Consider the following 12,997-nt stretch of genomic DNA (forward strand, 5'->3'; position numbering starts at 1 on the left):
TTTAGTTAATGCACTCTAAGTTTAATCGTTTGATTGTTTCTTAACTGCTTTTTTAGTAAAGCTCTCATTGTGTTGTCTTAGCAATTTCCATGCATCCTTTACTACCGATTTCAATTCTTTTGGCATGATTGTCTTTTGAAACACTTCTTCTCATCGTGTGGGTTGTAAGATTGATGTACCTTAAAAACCCTGGTGTTAGAGTTATTGAGCCGCCAAATGTCTCTGACATGGCTCTCATGACGAGCACCACCGGATAGATTGCAGCCGGGACCAACGACTTTACACCGTACCTTCCGAAGCACAGAATCATTTTACTTTTCGGACAATCAGGTGATTCAGCCTGCAATGTCCTAGCCAAACCGGGAATAGTCTCACAAAGTCACAAAGCGACTTTTGCTTGACAGTGTCCCCACCGGGATTCGAACCCGGAACCTCCGAATCGAGAGACAACCGCTCTAACCACTAGACCACGGAGGCTATTGAAACACTGAAATGCTCAAAGTGGCAATTCAAAACAGTTCCTTACCCAATCGGTAACCAGCTCGAGTCGACATTGCTTAATCTCGTGGATAGTTGTGACACTATCAAAACCATCAGGAATCATTTCAATGGTAAAATCTAGATGAACTTTGAGTATTTACTCAAAATATAATTTGGCGCCCTATTATACGACCACAAATAAAGGATACTTACACGATAGATTCGTCAGCCCAGACGGGCGTATAAAAATCAGAAAAAATAGAAGAAACTACACAAGGATGACTAAATTACTGTAAAATTAAAGTATTTCTAATAATTAACAGTATTTCCACCTTTCATGATTAAATTATCGAATAGAAAAAAAAAATGAATTATACGACCATAAATCTCAAGTATTTTTCATAAAATTTCAACCTAAATGTCGGAAATTACTGTCGTGGTAAAGAGGCGTAACTACATAATTACTGCTTTTTAGAATACGTAGAACGAAACTAGGCATGACACATGAAAAAGATTGTAATTTAAATACTCTATGCAAAATTGTAGAACAATCGGTACATTGTAACAAAAGTTATTCAGTTTTTTGTGTCTCCTGAAAAGTAGGGTTCTTGCTTATACGCCCCTTTAGCATGAAGCCCTCGATATGTAAGTTGGGTGACAATGCAATATTATGGTACCATCGAGCTGATCTGATGATGGAAACAAGAGGTGGACATAGGAACTCTGTGATAAAACAACGCAACCTAATTGTGTTTGGGGGTTTTAGAATTTGCTCGATGAGTATTAATTGCCTGTGGAAAGAAGAGTAAAGTCAGCGATAAAAGCTTGTACCAAAAATGACATTTTTGCCAAAAACTTATTATAAGCTTTTATTTAACTTGCCCTGTTAGCATGTAAATTTGTTCGTTAGTTAGTGTGGGTCAGATCTTGGAAGTTAAATTTGATCCACTACCCGATTTCCGATTGAGCTGAAAATTTGCATACACATGTAAGTCGGGTGCACAGATTATTAATTAGTTACTTCGTAGTTCAATCCAATCACGGAATAAAGATTTAATACAATTTTTAAGTAATTTCGAATATAAGAAGGATTTAAGCTAGGGATCCAAGTAAATAATTTAATTTGACGAGGTCCTTACGAACGAACTAATGATTAAGTATGCTTATTATGGTATGGCACTAGTTATTGGTCATTGTGTGCTAAAATAGACCAGGCACCGAACTGATCTATCTGATCCCAAAATTATTCAATGCCTTCATGAGGTACTTTAAAGAAAACCTTATTGAAGCATGCGGTTTCCCTTAACATCTATGCACGTATGTAGTGCACGTATAGGGACGTCAAGTTGTGCCAACCCTAATAATTGCTCGGAGCAATGCTGAGCCGGGAAAAGCCGAAAGGAGGAGTGTCGCCCCCTGGTTTGACTCTATCGAATGATTTGCCATTGCATGGAGTTCCTGGCAAATTTTTATTTTATTTTTTCACGGTGGATCAAAGAATACACCTATAGAGACCGAGCGTGTTGGAGGGTCAGCCAGCCAGTCAGCCATCTCGTGACCTGAATCGAAAGTGGAAGCAATTCACGCTTCTAGGCGCACTTAATAGGGTCTGCTATTAGGCTTACTATACTATAAAATATACATGGAATTATAATATCGAACTCTACGGAACTCTAAATACGTAAACCGAACGTAAACGATGTAAAGTATGCTTTGCGTAGAACGAGACATCAGTTTGCTCAAGTGTCATAGTTCTGTCAGTTGTCGAGTCAACTTGTCAGTGTCAAAGAAAAATCAACAACTTTGCCTTCAGCTTATTTTTTTAAAATTATATTAAATTTGTAATTTGTAAAATTATATAAAATATTTTATAGTAGTCAAGATGCGAAGACGAGCTGGAGTGGGTGCCATTCAAAAGCAAAAGCTGGAGCAAGAGAAATACAGGGAGAAAGGGTCCGAAATACAAGAGAATCAGTTTCAGCAGATGTCTAAACAATTAGAAGTGTTTAGGGAAAATTTGGAGGAATTCGCCACAAAACATAAGAACGAGATAAAGAAGAACGCCCAGTTTCGTCGGCAGTTCCAGGAAATGTGCGCTGCGATTGGTGTAGACCCTTTGGCTTCTGGAAAGGGGTTTTGGTCAGTCCTTGGTTTGTATTTGGAACTTAATTTTATCTGGTTTTGCTTGAACGTTCAGATTTATGAGTAATTCAACTTTATTGCTATTCTTTGTGCTATCAGATATATAAAGCATCTAATATCATTGAGAATTCTATTTTGAGACTTTATTTCTTAGGTGATGACTTCTTAGTTGACAAAATACTTATTCTCAATAAAAAGTTTTCAATCCAGACCAGGCTATGGTGACTTAACTGGACCTCGTCTTACCCAATTTTTAGATAATAGGTTGCCTAAGCCTACACCTTTCCTAACAAATTAGTAAATTACTTACAAATATTTTTACTAATAAAAATCATTCAAAATTGTTTGCATGCTACAATAAAAAAAGATTAAAATGTAATGATAAATTAACATTAAAACAAAAAATCACTCCCGGTCACTTCTGGTCTAAAGGTGTCTATAATGTTTGCAGCATTCCTGTGTTGTATAGCTATGGAGATCCTTTGCACCAGCAACAAAATTGAATGGCTGTCCTCAACTCCTTACCCTGTCTGACCAATTTTGAAGTTGTGTATGTAGAGATGCTCTGTATTAAAATTTCAATAATGTGTAACTTTTTTCTCATACTACAAATTGTTTTTATTGTATGTTTTTGGCATTATATTAAATATATCATCCTCTTTTAGGTATTGGAGATTTTTATTACGAGTTAGGAGTCCAAATAGTAGAAGTATGCATGGCAACAAACTACAAGAACGGAGGTCTGATCACACTCGAGGAGCTGCGGACGAGGCTGATTGCAGCCAGGGGCAAGGCCAAGAAGCATCAGGATATTACTAATGAGGACCTGTTGGCTGCTGTGAAGAAATTAAAGATATTTGGCAATGGGTGAGTTTATTAAATAATGCTTTTAAAGAAAGAAGTTGGTAGGTACATAAATTAGAGGAGCCCACAGTGCTAAATGTACAGGAATTAATTCCATTGTAAAATGAAAATTAGTCATACTTTCCTATAGGTTACTTGATTTACACAACTAAATTGCTGTGAATTATAGTCATTTTTTATTTGAACTGAATGTATACTCTGTATTTAATTAAAAGTTAACAAAATCTACCTTCAAATGACTCCTTAAGCTAGTTGAGGGTAAATTAAAACATTATACGAGTATGATCAAATAATGTAGATTGAAGCCAGGTGCTTCAGTGACAGATCCAGGTGGACCAGGTGGTTTTGTCATTGGTTGGTTTTTCGACCAGAGATGTGCTATGCTATGTTTTTAGTTAGAAGCTTGGCTCTACAAGAGATCTGATAACTTTTTGACAGTGCAAGCCTTATGGTCTCGTCCTGGCTACATTTTACATGAAAATGTTTTTGATGGGATTTCATTTCTTTTTGTAAGTCGCTTATGACTATCTTCCATCCCCTAATTTAAAGGGTTGGGGGTGATTTACTATTAAAAATCCCAGAATATTCCCCATATAAACATTTTCACACAAAAATAGAAAAAAAAAAACAATACATTTTGGGGGTTCCCCATACTTAGAACTGAAACTCAAATTTTTTTTTTCATCAAACCCACACGTGACTATGGATAGGTCTTCAAAAATGATATTGAGGTTTCTAATATATATTTTTTCTAAACTACATAGTTTGCGCGAGAGACACTTCCAAAGTGGTAAAATGTGCCCCCCCTCCCTGTAACTTCTAAAATAGAGATTGATAAAACTAAAAAAAATATATATTGTACATTACCATGCAATCTTCCACCGAAAATTGGTTTGAACGAGATGTAGTAAGTAGTTTTTTTTAATACGTCATAAATGGTAGGGTCGATAATAGTACATTATGATACAAGTGCGAAAAATAGGAAATTCGAAACGTGTGGCGATAAATTAAAACACGACCGAAGGGAGTGTTTTAAATCGACATGAGTTGCGAATTACCTATTCGCACATGTATCGTACAACGTTTTACAGTACACATGGCCCTTTAAATGTTCGACACAGTAACGTAATATGCTAATTTTCGCACTAGTGCGGTAAAGTAGCACCATATGTACTGTGACTTAATAAATGTAAAAAAACGTCAAATGTATGAAAAAAGTTACTCAAAGGATTCAGATATTTAGATGGGGCACCATATGGACAAAAACATGCTCCCTATCTCAGATGGTTTAGATGTGTTGCAAGCAGAAGCTTTGTAGTGGCTATTGATGATTAATGAAATACTCTTCAATCTGTTCAGATTCACAGTAGTACCCATCGGCAAGGGCAAATGGCTGGTGCAGTCAGTGCCGGGAGAGCTCAACCTGGACCAGACCCTGGTACTGCAGAAGGCCAGCACCCTGGGCACGGCCTGGATCTCCGCTAGCATACTTACTGGGGACCTAGGGTGAGGATTACGATTTTGTACATATACATGGTATTTAACCTTTTGAATGTTTTATGTCATAAACACAAACGTCATTCAAACGCCAAGCTCCCGGTCGCAAAAGAGCTAATGTAAACTTTACTTTGACAGCGTTCACCATAACACCTATAGTTGTCCTTGGCGCTATGAGCACGATTAGTAACGACCACTTTAGGTGTTCTTGGCGTTCAAAATGTTAAATACTAGTTGGGGCGTAAGAATACGCAACGGAGAAGTTTTTCCCTTCAGAGGACGCGTAAAGCCAGGAATTTCGAAAAGAAAAAAAGATGTGAAACTTGTGATGGAAGATTTGGCAATCACGCGGGTTTTAACGTTTTTCTTCAATAAAGTTTGTTTGTTTAAAATTTTGGTCGTTAAATCCCTCGACTATATCACTAGCTATTTTCTACTAAAATTATACAGCTATAGTGTGAAGGGTAACGATATACAATTGAAAATAAATTATAATTACATTAATTAGACATGTTTGCGTGATTTATTTCTATCAAGACAACTTCAACTTTTTATGTTTTTGCTTAGAGTCTGCCGTCGCAATTATAATCTAGTTACGGAGTGATTTTTTTTATTGCCCCCTCTTCAGCCGTGATAGCATCGTTGCATTTTCATCGCTTGTTACTATGCCTGTCACTTTCGCACTTACATACTTGTTAGAACGTGACAGGCATAATGACAGGCGATAAAAATGCGACTGTACTACCGCCACAGTAATCGTCGTCAGCGACCGGGAAAGCGTTAAGTCACCTTAGAAAAACGAGAATCAGAGTAAACTTGTTAACATTAACAATCTGATTTGCAGTTGGAACGAAACGAGAGCCCAAAACGCACTAAACCACATGGTGAAAGAGGGCCTAGCATGGATCGACACACAAGACAAGGAGATGTTGTATTGGTTCCCTAGCATGTTCTCCGAATGCGTAGCAGCTCAATAGTATGTCGTTATTTTCTCGCTCTTTCCTAAAATATTATAGTTCAGAATCGTCAATATATCAGATGGCAAGTATTTATCTCATATTTACAATAATATTTTGGGGAAAGGCGTTTTTGTATAAAATATTTATAAAAAAATGTATATACAGTAAAATACCATTAAGTTTAATAAATGATTTATTAAAATAATATTGCACTGTAAATCTATTCTAATTCGATTCTAATTACAATTATTTATCAGCTTATCGAGCTATCATCTTGATTCGATGATATTGAAGGTAGTTTTAATTTTGACCTCAGTTCTTTATTTTCTTGTTGTAAATCGTCCAATCTCTTCTTTAATTTTGTTGTCATTTCTACGTAGGATTCTTTCCACCTGTAAATTAATTATTGAATTTAAGTGACAGTAAAATATTGTGATAGGTATCGCGTCATTCACGATGACGCGTGCCTTGACTAGTAATGTCACGTTATTACAAGTTAGATTTGACAAATCTGCGCGTCATGACACAAACTATACATAGGACACAAACTAAAACAGCAGGCTGGGAGCCATCGCCAAAGACTAAAAGCTAAATTCAGCAAAGTACTTACTTTTTACTAAGTTCCATTTGATTCTCCAAGTGTTTATGCAGTTCTGCTAACTCTTCTTCTTTAGTTGACACCATTCTGCAAAACAAGAAGGTTTGCTTATATAATTTTTATTAGGAATAATAGGTATGTACAGCATTTATTTTGTCTTGCCTTTCATTATTTGAAGTTTTATGTCAAACATTTCATTTATGATACGAAGCTTTTATCACTGACTGTACTTTTCTTTCAATGGGTAACTATGTAATACTCGTTGCGACAGTTCTAACAAGCCTCCTAAGCCCCAGCCGTACAACAGCAAAAAATAATTGCCAGTGAACATTGAAGCCATAATGTAAGAAATAAAGTTGATTTTATTTTGTTCGTAAATCGAACGAAACAACAAATGCAACTCTGGTCCAAATTAAAAATGATTTAATAAAATGTAATAAGTCCTATGGGTAGGACATTGGGCCTTAGGAGGCTATAGGCAAATGAGCAAACGAATCACAGAGTTCCCATGGCCACCACCTGTCTCGATGTACCATAATATTGCACTGTTACCCAATTTATGTACATTTGTATGTGATGTTTCAGCTCAATTGAATAGGTAATGGGAATGGGAAGTGGGTCTAATTTAGCTTGCAACATTTGATTCGAACAAACACACAAACAACATATTACAAATAAACTTCGCAAGTTAAATAAGAGCTTGTAAAACCATCTCAGTCCCCCTTTATGACTCAACGTTTGGACACTCCTGCTTTAAGTAAGTGGTCCTGTATTAAGACATGACATGTAAAATATATTTTATCAATAAATTATCGTATCGTATCGTAAGTAGACTTGTACTCAGGCCCGGATTTAGAGACCTGGGATCCCTAGGCACTTGGTATTCAGGGAGCCCCCCTTCTCAATCTTAAAACCATTGCTAGGTTGCCTGGGCCCCTAGGCCCGGGTCTTGTGGGCCTAGGTAGAAATTCGGCCCTGATTGTACTTACTTTTGGTTAAGCTCGGTTCTAGATGTAAGCATAGTTTGCAATTTGCTTATGATACAGTGCGTTTCATCCAGTGATTTCTGTAGGTGCTCCACTTGAATTCTGAAACAAGAAATATTTGACAGCTGTCTTCCAAAAAGGAGGTTGATAATGATGTTGATGTTAATTTTATTTTCCCGTTCTAAATTGAAGATGCAGGTGAAGAAAACTAAAGCCAGAGATAGACAAGGCGCAAATGTGTCGCCTGCGACGTCGGGTGTTGTGGTGTGACTTTGCCGGACTTCGCTCGACATGCCGGGCGACATTGCACGCTTGAAACCACGAATAGACTAGGGACAATTGTCCCTACTCCCTAGTCTATCCGTGGCTATTACATACGATGGCTTTAAGTTAGGGAGACTATTCGGAGACAAATGTCCCGCGAAATGTGTCGGCGGCAAATTAAACTTTACCTGACATACCTACTTGCGGCATCACACGACTTATGACTTATTACACACACTAGCGTCATCTGTCGGGCGCTGCTGTCAGTCATGTCGAGCGAAGTCCTGCAATGTTGCGCCGCTTTCCCCGACATCACTGGCGACACGTGTCGCGCTGTCGCCCGACCTGTCGAGCGAAGTCTGGCAACGTAGCGCCTCTTTCCCCGACGTTGCTGGCGACTCGTGTCACGGGACATTTGTCGCCTAGTGTTTTTTCATAAAAACAGCATGCACAGCCTCTGTCTAACTCACTTCAGTTCATCGCACTGTGACTGGAGTAGCTTTTCCTCCCAATCTCGTCGCTTTGCTTCACGCGCGTGGCTATCTTGTATCCTCTGTATATCTATGGCTAAGCTCTGCTTTTCGCACACCAGCTGGATATTCCGTCTTTCGGATGCGACCTGCAATCATAACATGCAAATATATACTAATAATATGAGAGCTCGACAGCGTGCGTAGATTTTATAAATTTGCCGCCTTTTTCAAAGAGTTTTGTCAGTAAGTAGACAATTGATTTGCTAGATTATTTAAAAAGCATAAGTGCGACAATGAGCCAGTTATTTGTTTTTTAATATGTTTAGTCCGGAGATAGAACAAGTTAAGCGGGAGAGGCATTCAAAATGTCGTGAAAACGACTTAAGAGAGATGAAGTGTGCTATTATGTTTAGTGCGAAGCGTTTGTAAATTTCATTAAACACCGCGCCAGCTTAGCTACTTCTGCTGAATGTACATTTGTTTAATTTACCAGTTCTTGGAACAAGGCTTCCAGGCGCTGCTCCGCGAGAGCTAGCTTCGGGTCCACGGATCTGAGCTCACTCTTCTGTTGCTTTATGTAGCTTTCGTTCGACGCTTGGAGGACTTTGTTTTCCCTAAGACACGTGAAAGAAACTGAAGAAAGAATGGATGTCTTTTGTATAGATACACGTTTTGTTAAGTACGTTGGTGGACAAACTTTTTTGTTGTTATCCTGTCAGTTTGTTACAAGAAATGTTGTTATCACGTTCTACTAACTGAAAATGGCTCATTATAACTACCTAGGTACGACAAAAATACCTACATGTTAGGTAAATTTAAACACCATATACTCGTATAATCTGGATTTGTAGAGTTGTCCTTACTTTGGACAACTAACTGTAACCATGGCAACAAGTGACACTAAAAAGTTTATTCACACAGGTAAAGCGTGTCACAGTCATAAAGGAAACGCTGAGATTTTTTGACGAAAATCTAAGTTATTATTAGTTCTAATTCTAAGGCTGTCACCAAAATTGTCGACGTATCGACAATGAATCGGCATTTTAGAAAACCTCCGTCTACTATACGAGCAAAAAGTTTTGAATAACTAGTCTGACTATGGTTTTTTGTAAATCCTTCTCTCCTCTTCCAAAGTAGGTTGAAAATACGTTTACTTCACATTTCAAACTAGGTAGGTATAAGATTTACCTAAGGGTTTTGCTTAACAACAATCCCTTTTCAACCAACTCTGTGTCCAAGTTCCTGATATGCTCCAGCATGTCCGCCACCTTCTCATTATATTTCTCTTTTACTTCGTCTAGCTCCACTCTGTAGCTGGATTCTGTGTCTTGTTTTACTCTTGATAAGGTTTGTTTTAGCGTGGACATTTCACCTGGAAAATAAATGACGTTACGAGAAAGACATATACCACAAGCAAAAAAATTATTGTGTTAGATGTGGAAAGTCTAAGACAATTTCGTAATTTCGTGCCTCGAATTTGACGGTAATTTTGAATGTCAAACTTTGACGTCGTTGACGCGACGTGACCACAAAACATGGTGCAGTAGCTACCTAGGTACACAGCGGCCTAATTTAATGATAAAGAATATACCTGTTAGTTTCGCGAGTTTTTTCTGCAATTCATTCTTCTCCCGCGATACCAAATCAAATAATTGCAACGCTTCAGCCACCTGAAATGCCAATAATGACTGTATTTTTTCGGTTATTGACTTTTTATGTGACAAAAAAAAAACTATTTATCAAACTTCGCCTGATAATTTAAACGTATTACATACCTTTGACTTAGCCTCCATTTCTTTCTTGACTTTCTCAGTGCATTCTTTCTGCAATGCGGTCACTTGCGATTTTAAATCTTCGTTATTTTTCCTTTCCACTGCTAAGTTGATCCTGTTTTCTTCTAGATCTTTCGCTGTCTTCTCCAATTTGTTTTCTAATGTTTTACCTCTTTCCTTAAATACAGAATTAATTTAGAAGTTGATAAATGAATAAAGTTTATCCGGTTCGAAGGACTATCATCATATTTTATGCTGATGGTAATAGTAGTAGTGACTGATAGAGTTGGTAAGAACTCTTAAGTCCCGAGTCGAGTCCTTTATTGAGAGAAAACATTAAATTCAGTCTTTTATGCCTTTTAGAAAACTTTTATATATAATGTGAGAGTTCTCTTTAAACGGCCGAAGTTTTTACAAACGACTTAGGGGACTCAAGTTTCGGCTTTAATTAGAGTCTGCAAAACTGAGTCGAGTAATGTAAATTATAACAGGGAACTCAATGTACTTGAGTCTTAATTAACCAAAACTAGTTAGTAAGCACAGATCGTATATTCTCTTGTGTCGGTTTCATAACGAGTTAGTTTTTCCGTGGGGTTCCGAAATAGAAGAACTAATAGCCGAGCCAAATATAATAGGTGAGACCAAAGCACATCGTCTCCGCTGGCTTGGCCATCTCGAAAGGATGGGTGACGATCGGGCAGTCAAGAGGGCTTACTTAGGTCGCCAACTGGACGCCGTCCTGTTGGTCATCCTAAATATCGTTGGGCGGATAGAGTGGAGGCAGACCTCCGTGAGCTCGGCGTCAGCGAACGCTAGCGTGAGTTCGCTCTGAACCGAGAAAAGTGGCGTGCTGTTGTGTTGGAGGCCAAGACTCATTTTGGGTCATCGCGCCAGCCAAGTAAGTAAGTAAGTAATAGTTAGTAAGACTGATTTACCTTATAAGTATTAATTTCCTTTTCTCTATTAATCAGCTCATTCTCCATGCAACTGTTTTTCTTCTGAAGTTCCTTATACTTAGATTCCAATTCTATATAATCCCTTAGTGCGGTGTCGAGCTTTAATTCAAGGCTACGGTTTTCTTCTTTTATATCCTGCAAATAATAATGTTCGGTCAGTTTTAGAAGGAATAACAATAGATCGAATGAAATATCTGGTGATTGGTGATGGATAACTGAAGGGCTAGCCCAACATAAAATTAGTTAAGGCTCATTCATAGATATTAGAAAAATAACATGAAATAATGGCGCAGCCGGCTTGGATCGACTTTGAACTTCAAAGTATAAATATGAATAATACGGTTACGCACTTGTTTATTTCCCTTTTCATATCCTTGGTAAGTTTGCAATTCGTTCTCCAACGCCTCTATAGTTCTTTGAGAAGTTTGCCACAGGACGTGAATTGAGTCTCTCTCCTAAAACAAAAAAATAAAGTATGTAAGTACAGTACAGTCACCTGCAAAAATATGTTACCTACTCTTCGAAGGCCGTAATCATAATAAGTGACACTCTTAATATGGCTCTACAAATAAGATCGTGTCAGATATTTTTGCGGCCTTCGTTGTGTAACATAATATTGACTGTACCTACCTATACAGTAAATACCTTACTTGTTCTGTAGTTATCTATACGTTACATCTTATTCTTGTCAAGTTGATACTGACAAACGATTGAATCGGATAGAAATACGACAATCAAGATCATTACCTATTGGTCAAATCATCTGGATTGGTGAATGTATGGAGTAGTGTACCTTACCTACTCAATTAAGTATAATAAATAAATAAATATTTTAGGATATTATTACACAAATTGACTAAGTCCCACAGTAAGCTCAATAAGGCTTGTGTTGAGGGTACTTAGACATCGATATATATAACATATAAATATTTATAAATAATTAAATACATAGAATACACCCATGTCTCAGGAACAAATATTCATGCTCATCACACGAATAAATGCCCTTACCAGGATTTGAACCCAGGACCATCAGCTTCGTACGCAGGGTCACTACCCACTAGGCCAAACCGGTCGTCAAAAGTATCATTCTGCATGGTACATAATGTCCCTACATTAAGATAGAAAGATGAGAATAGAGAGGTATTTTGTCTTCTAAGGGTCAGTGGGGATCACATAAAGTTTGCGCTCTTTAAGTACTAGGAACTGCAATGCAATAGTAAAAGCCTTCAATGATTGGTAAGATTGGAGTCCGCAGAGTAAGATTTACAGTTAGAAATACCTTAGCAATAAGGTTGACTTGCTTTTTCAGGTCTTCCAACTCCTTGCAGTAGTCCACATCTTGGTGAGCCTCATTCTCCAATCTCTCTTTGAGCAGCATCTTCACTTGGCGAGACAGTTTCTCGTTGTCCGATATCAGGGCACGGACTTCTTGGTCCACTACCGACTGGTTTTGCTAAGGAACCAGAAAAATATTTTATAATTTTTATATTTATCACTAGCGAAATCCTGAACGCCATGGAAAAATGAATATGGAATACTGATTTGGTTGGATTAGGTACTCAGATTAATAGTTAGGTCTTACGTCGATATTTTCATGAGCTTACCCTATAAAAGTCGACTTCCGTTTGAAGCACATTATAGGCTGTGTTATCCATAATGTAATCATCAGGATCACAATTTAAAATATATCTTAATTACTTGAACAAAGAAAAATAACTTAAATAAATTATGACTCGTACGCTCACATTGCTTTGTTTACATTTCGCGCTTTGAAACGTCATAAGGCGTTGCTAAGCAACTATGTACGTTTAGCATACGGTTAGCGTTCATAAAAAGTTGGTGATGTTAAATATTTCACCATTTTAGGTAAATATAATATTATAATTTAGTTAAATTCAGTTAATTATGCTGTTACTTAAAATTGTATCTTTATTCTTTTTGAGATTTTTTGTCCTAGTGAGTATTATATTCTTTGTTCTAAAGCTTGTGTTTGTAGTTTGTAC

At 37.4% G+C, this 12,997-nt stretch overlaps 2 protein-coding genes across 2 annotated transcripts; one reads left to right on the top strand and one right to left on the bottom strand.

The window, feature by feature from the left end:
• Positions 1-2,236: 2,236 nt before the first annotated feature.
• On the top strand, positions 2,237-6,764 carry LOC133524924 (vacuolar-sorting protein SNF8). The gene is made up of 4 exons (XM_061861080.1): positions 2,237-2,630; positions 3,288-3,489; positions 4,846-4,992; positions 5,828-6,764. Exons 1-4 carry the CDS (start codon positions 2,363-2,365, stop codon positions 5,958-5,960), a joined length of 750 nt encoding a protein of 249 aa, XP_061717064.1. The 5' UTR covers positions 2,237-2,362; the 3' UTR covers positions 5,961-6,764.
• LOC133524923 (TATA element modulatory factor-like) lies at positions 6,118-12,943 on the bottom strand. Its single transcript, XM_061861079.1, has 12 exons — positions 12,599-12,943; positions 12,274-12,447; positions 11,342-11,446; positions 10,971-11,126; positions 10,039-10,212; positions 9,855-9,933; positions 9,452-9,635; positions 8,754-8,877; positions 8,261-8,409; positions 7,530-7,628; positions 6,553-6,627; positions 6,118-6,334 (listed from the first exon to the last, which is right to left on the bottom strand). Exons 1-12 carry the CDS (start codon positions 12,647-12,649, stop codon positions 6,196-6,198), a joined length of 1,509 nt encoding a protein of 502 aa, XP_061717063.1. The 5' UTR covers positions 12,650-12,943; the 3' UTR covers positions 6,118-6,195.
• Between the last annotated feature and the right edge of the window lie 54 nt (positions 12,944-12,997).

The sequence above is a fragment of the Cydia pomonella genome, chromosome 14 (genome assembly GCF_033807575.1).
Source record: "Cydia pomonella isolate Wapato2018A chromosome 14, ilCydPomo1, whole genome shotgun sequence".
Lineage (NCBI taxonomy): Eukaryota > Metazoa > Arthropoda > Insecta > Lepidoptera > Tortricidae > Cydia > Cydia pomonella.